This window comes from Platichthys flesus, chromosome 17 (genome assembly GCF_949316205.1).
Source record: "Platichthys flesus chromosome 17, fPlaFle2.1, whole genome shotgun sequence".
Classification (NCBI taxonomy): Eukaryota; Metazoa; Chordata; class Actinopteri; order Pleuronectiformes; family Pleuronectidae; genus Platichthys; species Platichthys flesus.
The window spans coordinates 15,471,142-15,492,435 of NC_084961.1; the positions used below are offsets into that span (position 1 = coordinate 15,471,142).

The 21,294-nt window shown below is 41.8% G+C and overlaps 1 protein-coding gene across 2 annotated transcripts; it reads left to right on the forward strand.

The window, feature by feature from the left end:
* Positions 1–1,801: 1,801 nt before the first annotated feature.
* On the forward strand, positions 1,802–15,791 carry ldlrap1a (low density lipoprotein receptor adaptor protein 1a). 2 transcript variants are annotated; one of them, XM_062409940.1, is made up of 10 exons: positions 1,802–2,027; positions 9,133–9,275; positions 9,637–9,749; positions 9,884–9,998; positions 11,348–11,420; positions 11,522–11,617; positions 12,458–12,585; positions 12,855–12,889; positions 13,205–13,236; positions 14,837–15,791. In XM_062409940.1, the coding sequence occupies exons 1-10, from the start codon at positions 1,943–1,945 to the stop codon at positions 14,881–14,883; spliced, it is 867 nt and encodes a 288-aa protein (XP_062265924.1). In that variant the 5' UTR covers positions 1,802–1,942; the 3' UTR covers positions 14,884–15,791. The 2 variants fall into 2 exon arrangements, with proteins under 2 accessions (XP_062265924.1, XP_062265923.1); XM_062409939.1 differs by lacking the exon at positions 13,205–13,236 and having other exon boundaries at positions 1,806–2,027.
* Positions 15,792–21,294: the final 5,503 nt, after the last annotated feature.

Below are 21,294 nucleotides of genomic sequence, written 5' to 3' on the forward strand. Positions count from 1 at the left end.
ACTTCCATGAAAAAGATCTTTACAGTGAATTGAAACCCTCACAGATCAGATCACATGTTGCCTGAGGAGAGACTGTGTCATTAATCTACAGTTTATTGAGACTTTAGTCAAACTCAGTGTTGTTTCTTTAAGATGTTTGATGAAGTTCAGACTCTTCATCTGCACTGGGTGAAACCATCATCACTATTATTATTTTATTTACGTATTCTGGAGTATTTGGAAATGGGCATGGCAAAATGGCTCAATAGCGCGCCACCTGGAACGCAGCCCCTAGGTTTCCCAATGACCAATCTTCACCAAAATCAGAACACAGGTGTATCGTGAATATTCATACAAAAAAGCCTCAAGGAGCATTGTGAAAAACATGACTGGAAGCCCGCCATTTTGGCCATATTTCACATTTTTACTTTGACGTACTTGTCCTAGGGCTTTCATGAGGTCAACTTAAAATTTAGGAGAGTGTAATCACAACAAGATGGAGATCAAATTTACCTCGAAAATCGACTTTTCGTCACACCGTGTGACCGTGGCATCAAAGTTTGATTCCACGCCATCACAAAACAAGCTTATGTATCTCAGACATATTTGGTCCAATCATGTGCAAACTAGACATATACGAAAAGAGTCAAAATCTGATGACATACACAGAAATCGTGACTTAAAATCACAGCGCCCCCTGTTTGATACAAGAAATGTCTTGTTTTTGTAACGTCTTACACTTGGATGTGTTCCTCCTCATTCACTTTTCGCAACCATGTCAAACTGTATCAAATGGGTCTCAAGACATGATAATGTAGGTATCAGATTACTGTGACTTTTCATCAAACACCTTATTAATGGCCTGGTTTATAGTTTATAGTTTGAGGCTGCCTTCAGGTGCCTTAAGGACAAGCTCCATTCAGTACCTAAAGCCACAGAGCTGCTTTACCTTCTATATTTTGTACGTGTGTCGCAATGAGCTGTTATAAATGTTTGGTTGGTAAATATTTTCAACTACTGAGCTTGCATTTCCTGGAAGATAATGTACAACAGTCCTGCTTACTCTAAAAGGTCCAGCATCAGATACCTTAAATGTGACATGCCAACAAACTGAGGATGCAATAATAGCACTATTTGTATTATTATAATTGTAATTGGCAGTAGCAGTAGACCTTGTAATTGTAATTTGGTTAACAGAGGATGTTTAGTTTTTTTCTCTTGATTGAAAATAGAAACATTTGCAAACATTGTGGTGTAGAGATCATAACCTTCAACTCCTTTTTATGTACAAGGCTTGTTAGTAATAAGGATAACTTAGTTAGCTAAATAAGACAAACCATAAGTAATATAAAATAAATTGAATCAAAGAGAATAATAAATACTCAAGTAAATTAATAAGTTAAAGTAAATAACTAAATGAGTACATAGATTGAAAAATAGTCATAAAAGTGAAGATAAAACAAGTTACCCTAATTGCTTTAGAGGTCATGGAGGTCAGTCATCAAATACTTTCAGTTCATCATAAGCTGTTCTTCTGTGAGTGTAGAGAAGGTAGAAGAGAAAGTAAAAGTTAATAACTAAATACATTAATTGAAAAGAAATATAATACAATTAAAAAGTACTAATTAAATAATGAGTTACCCTAACTGCTCATCAATTATTTCCAGTCCATCATGAGTTCTAGGAACAGGTTAGACCTGTAGCATGTAGCAGTGGGAGAACTGGTGGTCACTGGTCAGCTACTGTTATCGACACCCCTCGTGTGGGTGTTTATAATCGTGGGGAAAAGTCCGATGTGACGCGAACGCAGCCTCTCTGGTATTTCTGGCAGCACGTGAAGGCACCACAGGTCCATCCTCCCCGGCACCAACAGTCCGGTCAACAACACTTCTGCCGCCGCCGCCGCTGCTCCGACCGCCCGCAACAAGTCCTGCGAGCCTCCGCTGCTCTCTCACACGCCGACATGGACGCCCTCAGGTCGGCGGGGAGAGCCATCATCCGCAGCCCGAGCCTGGCCAAACAGTCGTGGAGCTCCGGCAGACACACAAGTAAGAGAAGAGCTTCATAGTGACATGTGTTTGTTTTGACTTTGGAACGTTGTTTTTGAACGTTTCAAAGTTGACTTGGACTTCACCTGGAACCCCCGGGGCACGGACAGTTGTTTGTTTGACAACTTTATCAACGTGTCCGAGGCTTTTTCGATTTTACAAAACGTGATGTTGTAAGCGAACAAAATTAAGTTTACACATGTTGAAGTTTTGTGTTTGACAAAATCCGCTGCTAAGGAAAAGATGGGTGGTGTTGCGGGGGGGAGGAAAACGCTCAAAGACGCGTCGGTTGTTTTCTCCTGTTCGATGACGTATTACACATCTTATTTTCCTGTTGTCCGGAGGAATGAGTTTCCAATACATCCTGTTTCTTTTATATCCTGGAAGTTAATGTTGTTATGAACCTTGTCAAACGACCCGAGAAGAAGCAACTGTTTCCCTTCGTCCCATTTTGGATCAAATCTATTCCTGTTGGAAAATAGTGCATTTGCTTGTTTTCAGTGCCGCTCATCTTGTGTCTTTAATATTCTGGAAATACGTGTAATCATGAGCCTTGACAGACAGTGAGTTGTCAAATCAAAGCAATTCTCTAGTTGGGTTCCATTTTGGACCAATTATAGTTATGTGGAAATCTTGTTAGTTTGCTTGCTCGTCCTGTGTCTTTAGTATCATGGAAGTAAATAATAATAGTTGAACTATTTTGATTTATATACTTGAAATCATCTCACTCTCATAGTTGTTCTTGTGTGCGTATATATATCTAAATATATATACACTTATATATTTTTAATTTGGAAAAACTTTTTTAGTATGATAAGCTTATTTTTAATAGTTTTGAATCATTGGCATATCCAGCTAATTGTTTGATTGCCCTGATGAAAGCCCTAATGGCTGAAACAATCAGGATTGTTTTACTGTTGAAATGATTTAACATCCATGGGCCTTTTCAACTTGGTTAAAATATATCGATCCCCAAACTGAAGAGCACAAGAGGGACAGCACTATACTAGCTTACCTTTTTTTACGAAACTTATTTTATTGCCTTGTTCAACTCTCTTTAGCAGTATTTTGGATTTGTGAATAACACCTCCAGAGTTTGTGCAGAGGTCGTGGTCAAAAACTACAACTCTTAGTGACCCCGTCTTCTGCTCAGGCGCCATTCAGCGGGGCAGGAAGCTTGCCCCCCCCCCCCAACACACACACACACACACACAGTCGGACACAGACACACACACTGCAACACTAACATGAAACGCCTTTAAATGCCACTCTGGCGACCATTGTAGCTCTCAAGGGCCACTTTGTAAGCTAAATCTGATTTGATCCCGGCCGGGTGGCGTGGAAAGCCTTGAAAGCTCCTCCGCCTGTAACCAAGAGGACGAGGCAGGAATGCGGCCTCGGGTCAGGCGGTGCACGGCCCCTGTTGGCCGTCGCTGGTCTATTTTAAATTCCATCGGAAAGGCCTAAATGGAGGTACAATAAATGTACAGGCTGGATCACATAAACACATCCTACATTGGTACAAGTAACTTTATCATACAGAGGTCAAGCTGTCTGAAATGCTCACTTTTTCGCCCCTTTTTTTATTTGTAGCAGAGAGTTAAACCAGCCTGCTTTGACCAAGCAACAGGATTTCTTTGGGAATTAGCTAGTTCTTTTGGACTGAGGTGTTTCCATGAGGCATTTTGACTTTAATTGGGTTCTTGCTCTAATTATGAGTGGAATTAAAAGCTCCTTGTAAATTCAGCCAGTGTGACCCACTTGTTGTTCAAGTGGTGTATTGTAGTATAGATTACAAGGTCTTCTCTGGGCTGCAGGGCACACATTCCTCCCCAGCGCTGACCCACATCGGCCAGGCCTGACTTCAAGGTCTCCGACGGGACCAAGTCTGCGGGCGACAGGTACTGTCAGGACCAGTGGACCAGGAGAGAAATTAAGCATTTCTAACAGATAGGTAACAGATATTACCATTAATGGGGCTCTAGGTTTCTTCCCTTTGCATCGAGGACAGACCTTTTCAACCACATGAGGACAAACCCCATTTTCTTTTTTCTGCCCTCGCCAGGGACCAGCCAGAGGGTGCTCGTCTGCCGCAAACAGTCTTCTTCCAGGGACTTCCTTGAATAGAAGCGTGCAACTCAGACTGACGCATAGTGACGTCAGAACCAGTGCCAGAATGGGAATATTTCTTCCCTATTATGAAGCAGTTACTTCACCAAAGTGTAGGATTGGCTGTCCGGTGTCTTTTCTCCTTCAGTGCGCAGCCTTTGCCCTTCCTTTCTGTTTCCACTGTTAATTTTCTGCTATTGTTGTCAGACTTTCACAGCAATCTGTTATTTACTCTGCTGGCAAGTGGTATTTTCGAAGGCTGCGAGAACCAGTCGAAAATATCTTAACCTGCTTTAAATTTGCTTAGAGTCAAAGGCTCTCCTGGAGACCAGAAGCGAGTGGAATCAGTATTTTTCCTCAGTTGCAGTTGCTGCAGGTTGTATTTAATGTGATTGACCAGATTCAAACTCACCAGATCTGAGGAATCTGTGTTAAGTTGTGAGAGGAGCCAAAGAGTCAAACTCAGTGAAAAGCTGGTCTCTATAGACTGGCCTGCACTGTGAGGACAGATATGAGAAGATATATGATGAGGCTTATTGTAAAGAAGCCCTGCTCCTCCTGCACATGACCTCCTGGGGTCAGGGGGCAAGGACTGTGATATGTTAACATATCAGTGCCTTAACCTACTGAGTGGTTTATGGCTCCAATTTTCGCAGAGGAGCCAATGACATGTCCAACATTCATGCACGATTCCTGATTCAGTAAGGTTTACCTCTATCTTTGTTTACTGGTAGCACTAGCTATAGGAGAGGAGGTGGTCTAGTGGCAGAAAGTTGGAATATGGGCAGAGAAGGTCTCTGGTTCGTCTCTGGTTCGACTCCACAGAGAGACAACAAAAGACAAACCTGAATTGATCTATCCAAAAATCCAAGAGTCTACCTACCCTGTCTTGTGCCCCTGAGCAAGGCACCTTACTCCCCCAACATCTGCTCCCCGAGCGCCATACATGGTCGCTCATTGCTCTGTGTGTCCTGCACCAGATGGGTCAAAAGCAGAGGTTAAATTCCCCTACCTGCATGAGTGTGCCTTTGCATGTCTGTGCATGTGTTTGGGAATAATACATGCATCTTAATCTTAATCTTAATCTCTTAATTTTAGCTGTGATTCAAAGCCACAAATCATTAGATATAATATAAATTGTATCTAATGATTGTTCCTTGTTCAAGCACATTGTCTACTTAAAAATATCTTTTAACAACTTATCAATTTGCCTTATTTATTGTTACTTTTCCTAGTAAGTGAGTAAAATTTATTTTTAAAAGCTACTGACAGGACAGGGGCAGTTGAGGGACAAATCAGATTTTATCTGGAGCCAGTTCCCCCCTGGCCTGGCCTCTAGATCCTCCCCTGACTTTGATTCTGATGTTTCCACGGGTTGCATAGTCCGATTGAGATGTCAAACAGTTAGTAACTGCTGCATGTCAATGTTGCAAAGGCTGACCAAGATTGAATGACTTGATTATTGCTTATTCCGAGTATGACCTTATTTCTGTTAATCAGATTCTGCTGTTTCCATGAAAGTGTCCTATTCAAACGATTGTCTTAATGTTTATTTGAATCTTTCCGTCTAAATGAGTGACCGTATGTCTCTAAAATGTGTGTTCAACTTCATACACCTGCAGAGACGTCCAGAGCCTCTCCAGAAGTTAAACATTCAGTAGAAACCATAACATAATTTCCAATCAGTTTGGATTCCTTTAATTCAGAGTTGTTAGTTATTTTAGAATTGTGGAGGTTTATCAGTGGAGTTAAAGGAAATGTTAAACGGTGGCAGATGTTGGTATGGTAAAAAGGGTGATTTGGCTCAGAGTCCTTTTGTGGTTCTAAGTTGCAGAACTGCACTTGGTGGTTTCCACAGTGATTCAGTGTTTGGTGCAGACACACAAATCAGCCAGGATGTGAATTGCCTGTCAGTTTGGTCCTTTTTGGATCAGAACACTTGTTGCCACCGTGTTCGACAAAGGATTTAATGTGTGAACTCATCCATCAGTGTAGGCTGGAGAAGCAGAAGACGAGAGCGTAGCCTTATCTCTTTTTGAATCTTCTCTTTGTTCGTACTTTCCCACTCTCATCAAAGAGAGTGGGAAATTTTTTACATCCAGACATTTTTTCTGTCAACCCAAACTTATTGTCGGCTTGTATTTCCAGCAGAAACACCTGGTTTCAGTTGGACTCAGTTTGCATGTGCACACAACTGTTTCCTCTCATGCAACGCTTTGTGTGACCTTTGATCCCACAGCCCTGCACTCTGTGGTAGAGCAGTGCCTGGTACCTCTACCTACCACTGTTGCTTTCAGTTTTTTTTTCTCAGGATAGACTAAACTGATTCTGACAGCTTGGTCCTTAATTGCTGTCATTCCCCAGGTTTATGATCTTTTGGTGACCACAGTTTATCCAGAGTGTTGTTCTTCCCATATCTCTATTTACATTATTGATTCCATGTTCAGATTTGTAATGATTTCACTCAAGACTACACTTGCTTGTCCTTAGATTTGCTCTGTTTGTGCCCTAACTGTGCTGTTGCGCATTTTGTGTTGCTTGGACAGATTTCCTGTGCTCCAGCTTCAGCTCTTCTCCTCGTGCTTGAGTGTCACTCATCCCCACTTGTTCCCACAATGAGGGTGGGACGATACCTGACTTTCCGTTGGTTGAGGAACAAAATATCAGAGTGCAAGCAGTTTGAGCATAAGCAGAGCAGGCTTTTAAGTGTAAGCAATTCTACCTCTGAAAGGGTAAACCCTGCTCTCAAACTAAAAGACAACTCTTGACTGAAGATGAGGCAAAAAATAAACCTATAGTCCAGTCTATCCTAGAACAGTCTGTAAAACCATCAATGGATCCTGCTGCAGCCATCATGCTAAAAGTCTTATGGGTGACCCCTTAATGTGTTTAAATTTAGTTAAGGACGGCGGTTCAAGCTAAGAAAAAAAAAAAAAAAAAAACTAAATACACAATTATCAGCCACAGAGAAAAGTATGTTCCTGTGATTCCTTTTTCATTAACTTGTAATATTTAGAATCTGGACAAAACCAAAATTAAACTTTGAATCTAAACAAAACCAAGCTTATACAATTCAGAAATCACAGTGCCTAAGTACTTCCTCTCAGAGCTTTGGTTACAGACTCTGACGTATCTGTCCCTCGAGGCTCTCACATCGGGGTCCAGGACAACATGGTGTATGTGTTGAGATGGAATTTAAATTTAAATTCACAACACGGGTAAGGAATGTTGTAATGTTTTTGGCCCGAAGTTTGTCTTGCCATTATAGTTAATTTCAGCCTTTTAAGATAAATGTCTTTTATCTGCTTCAATCAAACAAGGATCTCTCTCAAACTCGAGAAAACCTCCATGTCAGTCTGACTTGACAAAGCACAGCCCTCTTCATTTTATAGTGTGTCCACAAGGTGCGTGCATGTGTGTGTCAACATGTGTCTGCATGAGTGTGTGGTATGCACTACATCCCAGAGGAGTTCAATGCTAGGAGGATGAGTTTTTCTCGGTATCTGAGATGTTTTTCCTCCCTTGGCTTCTCCCCTCCCTTTTTGCTCTCTGAGGAAATCTCTGTAAACAAAGCCCACAGGGTCAGGGACAGACAGCCCCTCTCAAAAAAGAAGATAAGAGACTTCATGGAGGTAGCTGCTGTTCTCTGATACTCCTTGGATCTGCTTAGAGAACATATTGGCTTGCTGTCTTCAATTTTTTTGCAGAAGTTAACATAAAAGTTGAGACATTAATGTACTTTCAGAGAGACATCTGTGGCCTAGTTTGTGGAAATTGTATGTTACTTTCCTCTTATCACAGTATGTCAGAGTCCATGTATCTTTGCACCCATCTCTTTGCCTTTTTATTGTCAAGCACCATAAGTTGTTTTGGAGTTGAAATATTTACTTTACATCGACCGTACCTCTGACCTAGATACCCTGTTTTGCCTTTCCACCTCAGGGAGGGAGCAGATGAAATGGCTCGACTTTAAAAAAATCCACGTGGGCTGTTTACATTTCCTCTGATCTGTGTTTTTCTCGAACCCCCTTGAATGTTCTCACGACTAATGTTAATTTTGGAATGGAGGGTAAAGCATCTGTGAAGCTGTAACCAGCTAATATTTGATGTTTTTAACTTGATGAGCGGCACAGTGGTGCAGTGGGTTAGCACTTTTTCATCACACCAACAAGGTTTAAGGTTTGAACCTGACCGCTCTGTTTGAAGTTTGCATGTTGTCTGTGTGGGGTTTCTTCCTCATGCTTCCTCCCGCAGTCCAAATGTGCAGGTTGAGTCGATTTCAGACATGCACTGAACTTGAGACATTTTCCTGAAATATTCTAGGGCCTGTATGTGAGAACGGAAATGTCAGTTACTGCGGCCAAGTTCTGAAACTTTTCCTGCCAGCTCCCAAGCAAAATATCTGGAAAATGTGCGAGTGAGCAGGACATTGGCAGGAGGAATCACCGCAAGAGAGCGAGCGTGTTGATGTTGTTTCCACCCCAGGACATGGAAAAGTGAGAAGACAAAAACAATATATTTCTAAGGATGAAAAAGAGGAGCCATAAATGTAGAAGATGCAGACAAAGATGTCAACTTTCAAGATTCAAAAGCTCTTCAAGATAGGGACCTAAGCTGAATTAATATGTCATTTCCAGCCTCTTGTATGATCTAGCCAGGCGCCAGACCTGGCGTGAATGTTGCGGACATTTTCCTGAAAGTTTCTTCATTCTTCATATGTGAAAGGCAAAGTCTGTTCATGTCTCGCGGTTTAAATATTTTAAACCGCCCATCAGTGTGGATGTGATAGTTGTGTCTCAGCTGTGTGATAGACCGTCCAGGCTCTACCCACCACCTACCACCCAGTGTCAGCTGACATTGGCCCCAGCCCTTCTGTGATCCTTAAGGATTAGTGAAATAGCCAATGAATTAACTTGATGAATGGGTGCAGCAACAAAATGTTTATTGACCCACTTTTCACGTAAAATAAATTAATTTTTCCTTTCTCTCCCTGCAGAGCTTCCAGAGAACTGGACTGACACACGGGAGACCATCGTAGAGGGCATGACCTTTAACCTTCGTCACCTTGGCATGACGCTGGTGGACCAGCCTAAGGGAGAGGACCTTTCAGCCGCTGCTGTGAAGAGGATTGTTGCCACGGTAATGGCTGGAGCAACAGTCACATTGTTAAGAAGTTGGATTTTGCGTATTGTAAACGAGAAGACGACTGAATTTTCATCTTGTGTCACGTTGTCTTCACTCTCGACAATATCTACCGCAATCTGTCGGAGAAACCACAACAGCTCAAACTGACCTCTCACAAGACCAATTGACCAATCGCTACAAGAAGTAGATGTATTTTTATTATTAATGTTGTAGCCCTACTTCAGCCTCATTCTAATAAAATTGGAACTAAATGATTCGCAAGTTGCTGCAACACAACAAAAAGTGGAAAAATGTCTGCGTTCACTATAGCCTTACGTGTGATTTGAACAAAGGTCTTGGCTTTACTCTTTACCAGGCTAAAGCCAGTGGGAAGAAGTCCGAGAAGGTTGCTCTAAAGGTTTCCCCTCAGGGAATAGTGCTGCACGACAGCCTGACCAATAAACTCCTGGAAAAAGTCTCCATTTACAGGTATGTGCAGAGCTGAAGGCTTTTGTAGATTGGTGGCATATCAGCGTGTTGTTCATTTACAAAGCCGTCAGGTATATTAATGTAGATAAATACTCTGCATGCTGTTTGTCTAACCTGTGACCTTTGACCTGCAGAATATCCTACTGCACAGTGGACAAGCTGCACGACAAAGTGTTTGCTTACATCGCTCAGAGCCCCCTTAACGGGACCCTGGAGTGCCACGCCTACCTCTGCTCCAAGAGGAAAGTGGTGAGTTGTTAGACTCATGTTTAATTCAAGATCAGGATGAATAACGAGAGCGCAGTGAGTTTTAAATTGACTCAACATCTCCTCGTTATGAATTTTTCAGTCAGAGTCTTGTGTATGTTTCTCTGTGGTTTCCATATTTGTGTATTGAAACTAGGAAAAATGCTTTAAAGTCTGAAACTCAGTGTTTAAAAGTAAAAAATTATACACGTGTTTTGAGTGGCTTATATTTTTTTGGAAACCTCTGTAAACATTATTTTTTGTGGTGAGTTTTCTTTCTTCAAATCTGCAGAACTGATTTTAAAGTGTTTTTTAAGACAGTAGCAGAGTCTCAAAATGTTTTCACTGACCATCAGTATCGGAGTTTCTGTAGTAATCACGTGGTTCACAAACTCGCAAATGTGAAAAAGTCTCTGAGAAGTGGGTGTTGTTTCCTCCACTCTAAAATAAGTGCAACAGGACTGAACGTCTCCTTCTGTAAAGTTTCTGAATATGTTTTACAACAGACAAGCACCAGTTTTCAAATCACACATTTACGAGGTTTCAAAGCTTCAAAACAACCCAATGCAGAGGGAGAAAAGAGACGCATTTGAAAACCTGTTGGAGAACCAGTATAAAAAGAGAGCTGCGGTTTTGAAGAGGGAAAACTAAGATACAAAAAAATAGTTTGCAGAGATTTTAATAATTGTATCATCAAAACATTATGCAAGGCCTCAAAACTTTGTTTCAATCGTGCAAAACAATATTTTTATTTCAACCTTTTTTCAGTTTCCCAATACAGCGTGGTAATTATTCCTTAGATTCAAACCTTTCATCATTTTCAGGTTGATCCTTTGAATCTACCTTAACCTGTGACCTCCCGGTCCATTAAACAGCCGTGCAAGTGTCTCATGTTCCAAGTGATTCCTCTTCCTCCAAATGCTTGTTGGAGTAAGATGAGCGCCCGGATGCACGATTTGGTGCACACATGATTTTCCTGTAACCGTGCTCCTCTGCATTTCCGACACTGTAGCTCAGCCTCACCTCTTCCTCCTTCCTAAGAGGAAACCCTAGAAGTGAAGCTCCTTGTGCCCTCTATCTTCTTCCTGTGTGTTGAAAAGCAGAAGGGCACCTTTCCTCTCATCTTACCTTCAACCACACTTATCCCACTTTTCTCCAAGGATAATATGATAATACCCTGCTTCCTTTATACTTGAGGTCATCAGGCTTATGGAGATGTTGCTAATTACCTCTTTCTGTCCTCGGCCATAGCAGCACTCACTTCTTTGATTTAACTATTGGAAAGAACTTACTTTCTATGGTTTCTTATTAAAATGAAATGTGACAAACTGTATTTCTCTCCTGCTCTCCAGGCTCAGGCTGTGGCTCTGACTGTGGCCCAGGCCTTCACAGTAGCTTTTGAACTCTGGCAAGTGGCCAAAGAAGGTAGACACCTCGCTCCCCACTCGTCAAGTCCTTGACATGACACGCACACGCACACCATCTTGACTTGCTTGTGTTATGTCTCTGTACATCTCTCTCCCTAGAGAAAGGGAAAAGAGGGACGTCTGGTTCAGCTGGAGAAACCAGCAGCAGCTCTCATTCAGAGAGATCTAACAGCCTGGGGAGTCTGAAGGGGACAGGTAGGAAAACGAGGGTCTGCAGTAAGGCATGTGGTTCTGTGAAACTGTTCCCAGGCTCAGCACAGGGCTTTGAATCATTGACCGTGAGTAAAGATGGACGACTTGTCTCCACTTCCTTCAACTGTATAATAATGAAGCCAAAATATCACAGAAACGGTCGTGGCCATCTTTCACTAATGATGCCATTCAGAGAGCAGTTATTGTGGTGTAGAGCCAACGCTGGTCAGCTGTCCATCAGGACGTTTTACCCTGTTTTATATCATCAAATAAATAATCAAACAAAACTCAACCAAAATGACAGAAACCATCTTTGAGGAAAAGGTATTTGTTATGTTTATATACTTCTCAATGTGATCTAATGTGTTATCTGTTAATAATTGAGGTGGTCAGGTTTCTAACTCATACTGCAGCCAGCCACCAGGGGGTGCTCGGGTTCATTGGGCTTCACTTTTGGGGAGCAGTCATGTGGTCCATCTTTTATTACAGTCTACTTTGAATGTATGCTAACATACTCACACTGAAACTAGCATGTTGATATTAAGCATGTACGATGTTTGTTAAGTCAAAGTGTTGGACAACTCTTTGACGTGTTGGTGGCGCTTGATAAATTGTCTGTTATAAATTTTCATGAAGTAACAAATGTTTTTGTACCACGGCCAAGATAATTCAATAAAAAACAAAGATGTCAACCTCATGCTGACACTAGAGCAAAGGTCAGGACATCAGCATCATTGTTTTATTTTGTTCTCAAGGGAATGTAAACAGACAAAGCTAATTTCAAGGCAATCCACTCTGTGGTAAAACAACAACTGACTGTCCTTCCTTTCACTTCCGAACTAGATGTTGCCACAGACAACCTATTGAACTTTGAGGACAGTGAGTATGTTGTGGTTGAGACCAATGGGAATATAGAAGAGGATCAGTTGGACAATCACAGGCCCCCGGAGACCAATAACAACCCTGCACGGGTACGATTCTCCTCTTCTGCTCTTTCTCAGTGTCTCAAGTCTCCTTCAGCCTGAAATCTTTTTATTCACTTTCCATATGACATTGTGAGTGAAGTGGCTCAAGCCAGATATCTGTAGCTGACAAATTCTTACATTTTAGTGTCTCACACATTAATATTTATATATATATGACAGCCATCCATGAATTATTATTTTTTATTTCTGAACTTTTCTTTATTAAACGGGGTGTGTGTGCTGTTCCCTATTTATTTATTTTTACTCTATTTCAGGAAAAAGAGGATGGTTTGGATGAAGCCTTCTCCAGGTGAGATCATGTTTTTTTTTATTGTTTTGTTATCAAGTGAAAATGATTCTGACTGATTCCCCTTCTGCTTTTTTGTTGATCACTGTCCCCAAAAATTCTGCCATGTCAAATCCTCCAGTATCTCGTAGCTGCTGATTGGATCCACAGTGCCACTTACTGATGATTTGTGTGTACTGCAGAGTACAAGTCGTCCAGCCTTGGGATTTGAATATGAAGGATAACTCGGCAGAAATTATGCAATCACTGACTTATTATAGTTTGGCTGACCACTGAGCTTTAAACTGTCTTCAATCTGCTGTGTGTTTGTGTCTCCAGCTGTGCTCTGGATAGCTATGGTTCATGTGCAGGTAAAGTCGAGTACCGCTGTCTCACTGTGTAGTATAGTGATCTGAGTCACTAACCTAAATCCATTCCATTCAACCATCTCCAAACCCAATGACGCAGTTTATGGGTCAGAAGTGTGAAATGGCTTCATGTGTCCTTTATTCACGCCCTCATGGGGAAAGTGTCGACTGGGCTCAGGAAAGGCAACTGATTCAAAGTACAGAATTTTAATCATAGTTAAAAAATGCCATCATCTCTACCTGTCTCATCACCACAAATTAATAACCCTTTCTTTTATAGACCGTGTGTTTGTGTGTTCTTGTACTTATATACCAGTCCTCACTTTTTCAATGGGCCGTTTGAGGGTTAAGACTTGATTTTAAGGTTAGAAGTAGGGTTGGGGCAAGGGTTAGGTATTTAGGTTGGACGGTTAAAGTTAGGGTAGGGGGCTAGGGAATGTATAATGTGTGTGTACCACGGCAATGGAAATAATGGGACTACAGTGTACACAAAAAACCTTGTTGTGCAGTGATTGTGTTTGTGGTCAGTAGTATAAATCTGGAACAGTGGTTTCTTAGCTGAACCTCAGAGACTGTCCCACTGTTTGTCCCGTGGTTGTAATGAACGTCATGTTTTGAAGTAATCCTGTGGCACTCCAGCCAGACTCAGTTTTCATGAATTATCTCTGAGAGAAATTAGGCTGTTTGCAGCCAAACAGAACAACACAGATTACAACTGACTTTAGGTTTCAGTCCTATAAAAACAGGTCTGAGCTTTGACATAGTCTGAAGTCAGAGAGATCAGCAGAAAGAGCAGACTGTTGTATGTAACTGGGGAAAACACTAATCATACTGCACTATACTACAAAATACGCCATCTTGCTGGACATCTAAGATCATGAACTCTTCCTCATGATCTTTTCCAGTATATCCCAGCTTCAGACTACATGAGTTGGGAGTCATGCATTCATAGTGACTATATGACTAACTGGGGACAGTGGCTCACACACTACACACCATTTCATAAGGAGAAACCACTGATTACTTCGTCTGATCATCAAATCACAAGCAAGAGGAGACACACTGATTCCTTTCATGGATTCTCATCAAGTTACTGCTCTCTTTCTTAGCCCATGTCCTATCTTTACACCATTTGTGTGGAAATCCATTTCGTGTTTTTTTTGTGTAATCATGTTCACAAGCAAATCAACCTACAAACTAACAAAAGGGGTAACAACAACGCAACACAACACTTAAGCTTCTGTTCACAGGCCATCAGGAAGGTGAACTTTGACCCTTGTGTGTCCTCAGCCATGCCCAGCAAACTGTCTTCAGAGAATCTCATTAACTGCCAGACACTGAGACATTTTACTTTTGAACACATACAAAAATGTGTACAACAACCACAAATATTTAGATACAGTGCCCAGATGTCCTGGGAACTTATTATAAAAAAATATTAAGTGTAATGCTATACATTTGACATAATCACCCTTGTTTGTTTTGTGGTTTCCCTGGGAATTATTTACAATTAGGGCAATTATGGAATAAAAACAGTTTATTCAAAGAAAAAAAGATTAGAGCACCTTATTTCTCCTCATCATTTCCTCCTCTGTCTCCTCAGACTGGCAGTGTCGCGTACTAACCCCCAGGTCCTGGACATTGGGGTGACGCCACACGACTGGCTCACAGAGCCCGACTGGGACAGCACCAACGGCAACACTCCACACGGTTTCAGCCCATTCGGCGATGATACCTTCGGCTTCTGACCACCACAAACAAAGCAGAGGGAGACGACGACTGAGGAGGCGGGAGGGGGGTGCTTGTCTTTATGGATCTCTATGAATTAACCAGGCATCAGTGTCCCTGCGTATGGAAGATGAGGATCCAGTAAATCCATAAGGGAATAAGTGTAGAACTGTGGGATTACGTTTGGCCACTTCACCTTGTCGTTGCCTCCTTTCACATGGACGATTTTTCACTTGTTTGTGCTGCCCCCTGCCGACCAAAGCAATAATCTCTTCTTTCAGAGTCACTCTCCTGTCACCACACTGCAAACATTCCTCTCAAACATCATCTTATGTCAGCGTCTGACCTTTTTGTTGTATAACATTTGTCAGTAGTTTTGGAATCATAATCTGTGTTTTCTACATGTGATTAGTTATAATTTATAGTTTTATAATTATTTTTTGTATATATATATATATATATGGATGAAGACAAGAGAATGATTTAATTGAGACTGATGTACAGATTATCAACAGGCCTTAATAACAGCAGGACAATCAGCTATGCTCCATCTTTCAGTTGTTAATGTACAGTATCAGTGGATTTATCCTTCCACCGCGTCGGAAGTATCCTAAAGATTGTTATATTTCTATAATCTGAAAATCACTAGTATTTTTGTTCATATGAAATCAACCAGTGGCTCGATCAGAAGTGTGCTGTTTACAGGTGGAACTTTTCTTCTGCAGTGTAACAGCGTATTCTTGAATGAAGCCCGGCAGCGCTCACCTTTTCAATGTACATTATAACCAATCAGCATTGTATAGAATAAAAATATATTCATGAATAAAAAATGGGTCAATTAGGTTTATTTGATGTAATTTGTGAACAATTTATGCAGTCACAGGATGTAGAGCCGAGAAAAGGAACATGGTGTGACTGAGCTTCAAAGTTCAGTCTTGAAGTTTCCATCACAAGAGCCATTTATTAGTCTTCATGCTTTTTGACATTTACAAGGTTAAGAATCTATGACAAGAGTATTATGAGAAAAGGTCGCTTTAATAAGAAAAGAAGTCAACATTACAAGACCACATAAATAATTTAACATCAAAAGGTGATAATACAAGAAAAAGGTAATATTGTGGGGAATAAAGTCCTAATGAGAAAACAAATTTAGTTTTATGAGAGTAAATACAATTTTTTTTTTTTTTAAGGGAAATAATCTCTTCTCACTGGAGCTCCACTTCTTCTCGATCTAAGGTCTTGAAACAATCGATAATATCACAGAGACATTACCAACGATAACATCACAGTCGACCGCTACCAAAGACAATTTCCCATAAGGGTGTGGTTCTTCTGTAAGAAGAATTTTTTTATGTTACTTAAGATAATGTGGTGCTGCTGGGACAAAATATTAAGTTATTTGTGAAACATCAATTATAATTTAACAAGATGCTCCACACTCCTCATTTAAACAGACTGATTTTTAGAAAAATCATATTTCCTTTAAGTGAAACTTTGCTTCCAAAGCAACAGATTGACATTGAGAAATATTTGTTCATGTTCACATCAAGAGTAAAATAAGGAGATGGATGCCACCTAAGGCAACAACTAGAAACCAGTTTATGTTCAGAGTGGGCGAGGGAAAGAAACCATTCTGCTTGTGTTCCACAATGAAATTAATGAAGCTTTAAATAATGTTTTTTTTTTTTTCATTATATCATGTGATATAATGCAATAGTAAGTCTCCAGGATGAAACCTTGCAGACTAGAGTTTCACAACCATTGCTGAAGTGGCAATTTTGTTTTGGAGGAATTTATTCTAACGTGCTTCAAAGCCAAAAGGGCATGAAACGAACGGGGTCGTCCTCTGGCATTTGTTAGAGCAAGGAGCTGTTTCATGGAGCCCTGCAGGACACCACCTGCAGTGTGATGCATGTGTGTGTGGCTCCCTGCATCCGTCTCCCAGCACGAGTCTCCACGGTCTACCGCCTTCAGCCACAGTTCTGACGTTACTGCATATATTCTCACTTCCTTTCTATGCCCTTTCTCTGGCTCAACACCTGACAAAGGTTGGTGCCAACTGGTAATTTGGTCTCCTCTGTGTGACTCCTCACTGGTTATGAAATGACACTTCACACTGACAATGTAGCTCTCAGGGGATAGAGGTGAAGTTAGTTTATCCCACCAACAGGGGGCAGCCATGCACTGACAGTGAAGCGCAGCTGAGGCGACTGTCCTCACAGTATCTGATGCTGGTTACATCTTTATCTCCCTGGGGGACGTTTATGGTCCCTGTTGCCAGGCGATGATGTTACAACATGTCTGATGAGAACTCCTCCTCCTGCTCTGTCCTGGCAGGTCAGGTCAGGTAAGGTCAGGTCAGGGTAGGTGTGAGAGTGTCCCCTTGTTGGCTCCTAAGGATGCTTTGTGTCAGACTGATCTGTTTGACCACCAGAGAGAGGAACATGATGGCAGTGGAGGAGGACACTACAGACCTCGGCCTCATCAAGCTGCACACAGCACACGTTGCTCGCCACGTTCTGTATTCAACCCGTGTGTGCGTGTGGGAACAGAATTCTGGAGAGCTGGAAGTCACATGCTCCTCCTCCCCCTTTTTCTCTCTTACCAGGCTCTGGCTCAGTGAAGCAGGTTTTTTTTTTACAATTCGTCCCGACAAGCTTACTTAACAACCTGCATTATTTAACAGTCTCTTCCTCAAAGGGAGCTCTGACGCTCCCTCTGTAAGTTTGATGAAAGCGCGCCCGCTGAGAAAGCAGCCAGGCGAGCGTCTCCTTGCAGAGAGGGGACAGATACTGTGAGGGCCTCACACACACAACTTAAGTGGCAGCAGGAGCTCAAAGTGAGTCACGTGCACCGGGGTCAAGTGACCCTATGAGATTTGTTTACAGCAAACTGTGTGTGTGATGTCACAGATGAGCTGGATTTCCTTTTTGGGGGTCGCTGTGTTTTTATTGATGCATGATGAAGGTGAATATTCATTTTCTCACTCCAGTGAAAACCTGCGAAAAGGAACCACTTACTTCAGCTCAGACACGTCTCTGTTCATCTGGCCTGTATAAAAGTCGGTGGTGTAAACCTCAGTACATTATATATACACACTCAGTATAGAGAGAAAATAAGTTCCAGCTCTGCTCCTTCTCATCGTGTTGAGCCCGAAGCAGAGGGGAAGGAAATGGAACCTGAAATCAATGTATAAAGTATTAGATGGACAATTTCACACGTAAGCAGTGTTGTGTTAACACGTCATAAAACCTGATGTAGCTCAAAGTTCAGTTCACACGAATTCAAATGAACTAGTTTATGGTTCACAATTCTGAATTCTGACGTGCACACTCACCAAAATAAACTAGTTCTCGTTTATTTCTTCCATGGAAAAAACAAACAAAACAAGCTGCTCTGATCTATTTTCAGCAGAGCGTCTTCCTCCTTATCCCTAACCGGCCCTGAATCACTGCCCCGTGTTTAGAACTGGACCCAATTGCCCAGCTCAGAAGGAGAGTCCGACAGTTTGTATGTGACTGGGCCGAGAGCACAAAGGTAGGTGATGAATCCAAACCAGATGGAACAGGACAAAAACCAGACTGACATAAGGAGCGGCTGAAACAGATGGAAGGTATGACTCCTGAGATGCAACGGTTCATATCAGGCAGGACTCAGGAAAACCACGAGAGCGGGGGCTGAAATATGGTGGCGACAGGTGGGTTTGGATTGCATGGTGACAGGTGTGATGGGTGAGGAACAGGAGCAGACCTGGGGGGGGGGGGGGGGGGGACAGCAGATCCTGATAGCCACGCACCAAACTGAATGCATGAAGTCCTTTATTAGTCCTGCCGTGGGGAAATATGTGCTACAGCGGCAAAAGGGAATAGTGAAATACACATTCAGTATAAAAAAAAAACAATAGAAACACAAGGACTTACATATGTGGGAAATTCAAATTCAATAGATGAAAAATGATTATTGGCCAGTTAAATTAGTAGAAAACAGGTGTCTAGTGCGTTAAAACAATGCATCTGGTGATTCGGCGCTATACAAATGAAAAGAAATTGAAAAGCTGGAGTAGGAAGGAAAGACCTGCGATGTCGGTCCCTCAGACACTTGAATCGTTGAATTGGGGGGATTTGGCTGAATTATTACCTCCAACAATCGGAGATATGTTTTCATTGTTGGTTGTAAGACTTTTAGCAGGATTGTGTACAAACCACAAGACTGAGTTTATTGGTGGAAGGTTAGTAGAGGCCCATGAAGAACCCATTCACGCTTGGAGCAGATTTAATTAAAGGGCTTGATACAGGTTTTTTTTGCCCACCTTCCTTATCTTTGTGAGATTGGGCTATTTCAATGCTTTCTAAAGAACTACAGCATAGATCATAATGAAAAGATAACCAGGTTTATTTAAGGAACTGATATCTATGATTGTTTGTGAGCAATTTAGTGCAGCTCGTTGGAATTGAAGGGGACTGCGCTATAGTAGCATTCTAGTCATAGAGCCACAGACACTAATGACTTTTGAAAGCCCATGGGCCCATGTTTAAGCACTTTAACAATATGTCACGAAGCAGGAAAAACAAAAACAAAAAGAATAGTGTTCAAATGTAATCCAGGTCTATATGTATTCATCATGCAGAAAGCTGGGGAAAGAGTTTCACTAAACGTTCACCGTAGAAACCTTATTTAACCTGAATGAACCAAATTATGCAGCAAAACTCAAAATAGATGAGAGGCTGGTCCAGGTTCCACTGCTGGCTTCATTACAGTCACTTCTCATAAGATGTTCTTCTTCTGATGTTTGTTGGCAGTTGGCTCACAGCTTTTCAGTGCATTCAACTGTGTGTGTGGGTTTCTGCTGTTTTCACAGAGCCCGGGTAGCAGCTCTCTCTCCCCTCAGCTGTGTCCAATTTCTATGCTGTTAGGCTCTAGTCATCTCAGACTCCAACTTACTTTAATGAGCAGGTAACTACTACAACTGTTCCTACAAATAATAATGATAATAACAACAATAATTAACTTCTAAAGTTAGCAAATCACAGAGGAGCCTGATCAGACTCAGGAATGAAATAAAACAAAACAGATAATATAATAATTATTTAAAAAAGAACGTCAAAGAAATAATGTAATATGAATTTCAAGTTATAATGTATGTATGTAATCTATTTCTGATGGTCAAAGTCCTGGCAAGACAATTGCAATAACAGGAATTTCATGTGATGTAACCCCCCCCCCAAACACACACACACACACACACACACACACACACACACACACACACACACACAAGGGGTCTGCTGTGCACAGAGTAAACCCTGTTCAATGTTAACATACAGCCCACAGGCAGAAGGTGACATGGATGGAAGTTTCTGGCTCTCGCTCGAACAGCAAAATCTCATGAATGGGTAAACAGACTTTGCAGGGGTCAAAGAGGATATACAGTGGTTATGTCACACACACACACACACACACACACACACACACACACACACACACAACTTCACAACTTGGTGTGTGCTTCCTGTTTTTGTATAGCTGAGACAAGCACTGCAGCAAAACTGGCTCAGCGTCGAGTAAACATTTAAGCAAAGTAATCCATAGCTTTAGCTTCACGGGTGATGAATCTGCAGCAGCTGCGATCGATGCCAATTTTAATTCACTTATCTAATTAATTCCGTGCTTAATGTGACCTACCAGCCATAATGTGTTGGAGCAGTTGGGTGGAGAAATGGTGACATTCATTTTGCATTGTTCCTCTGTCTGGGTTTTCAGATAACAGCCCTGAGTGCAGGGGGACAGAGACACACTTGAAAAGGGAGGAGAGCTCGGTGTAAAATCCTGTTGATGCGTGTCCGTCCATGTGCCGTGTGGCTGTGTCTCCGTGTCCTTCACGTCCCCATCACGTCTGACACACACCGTCTTACCTTCCTGCCGTCCAATGACCAGGGGAACAGAAGTGTTTGCCTCATTAGGCTCCATCAGCCTCCTCTGGCATTCTCCTGACTCATCATTTGTCACCGCTGTTCACACCATTCATTATAAAGCAAATATCACCATTTTATTTGACACAACACCATTAGCTTGTGTGTGTTTGTGTGTGCAAGTCAGGCAAAGTGTGTGAACACAGTTGTGCACTCTCTGAGTCTAATTAACATTTCCGGTTCCACAGGATGCCCAGGATGTGTGTTTGTGTGTGTGTGTGTGTGTGTGTGTGTGTGTGTGTGTGTGTGTTTGTGCGTGCGTTTGTGTGTGTGTGTGTGTGTGAGTCTGCAGTTGTTGTATTGATACACTGCGCCTGCTGATCCAGCCCCATAAACAAGCCTTGTCACGCCCTGTGTGCTGGAG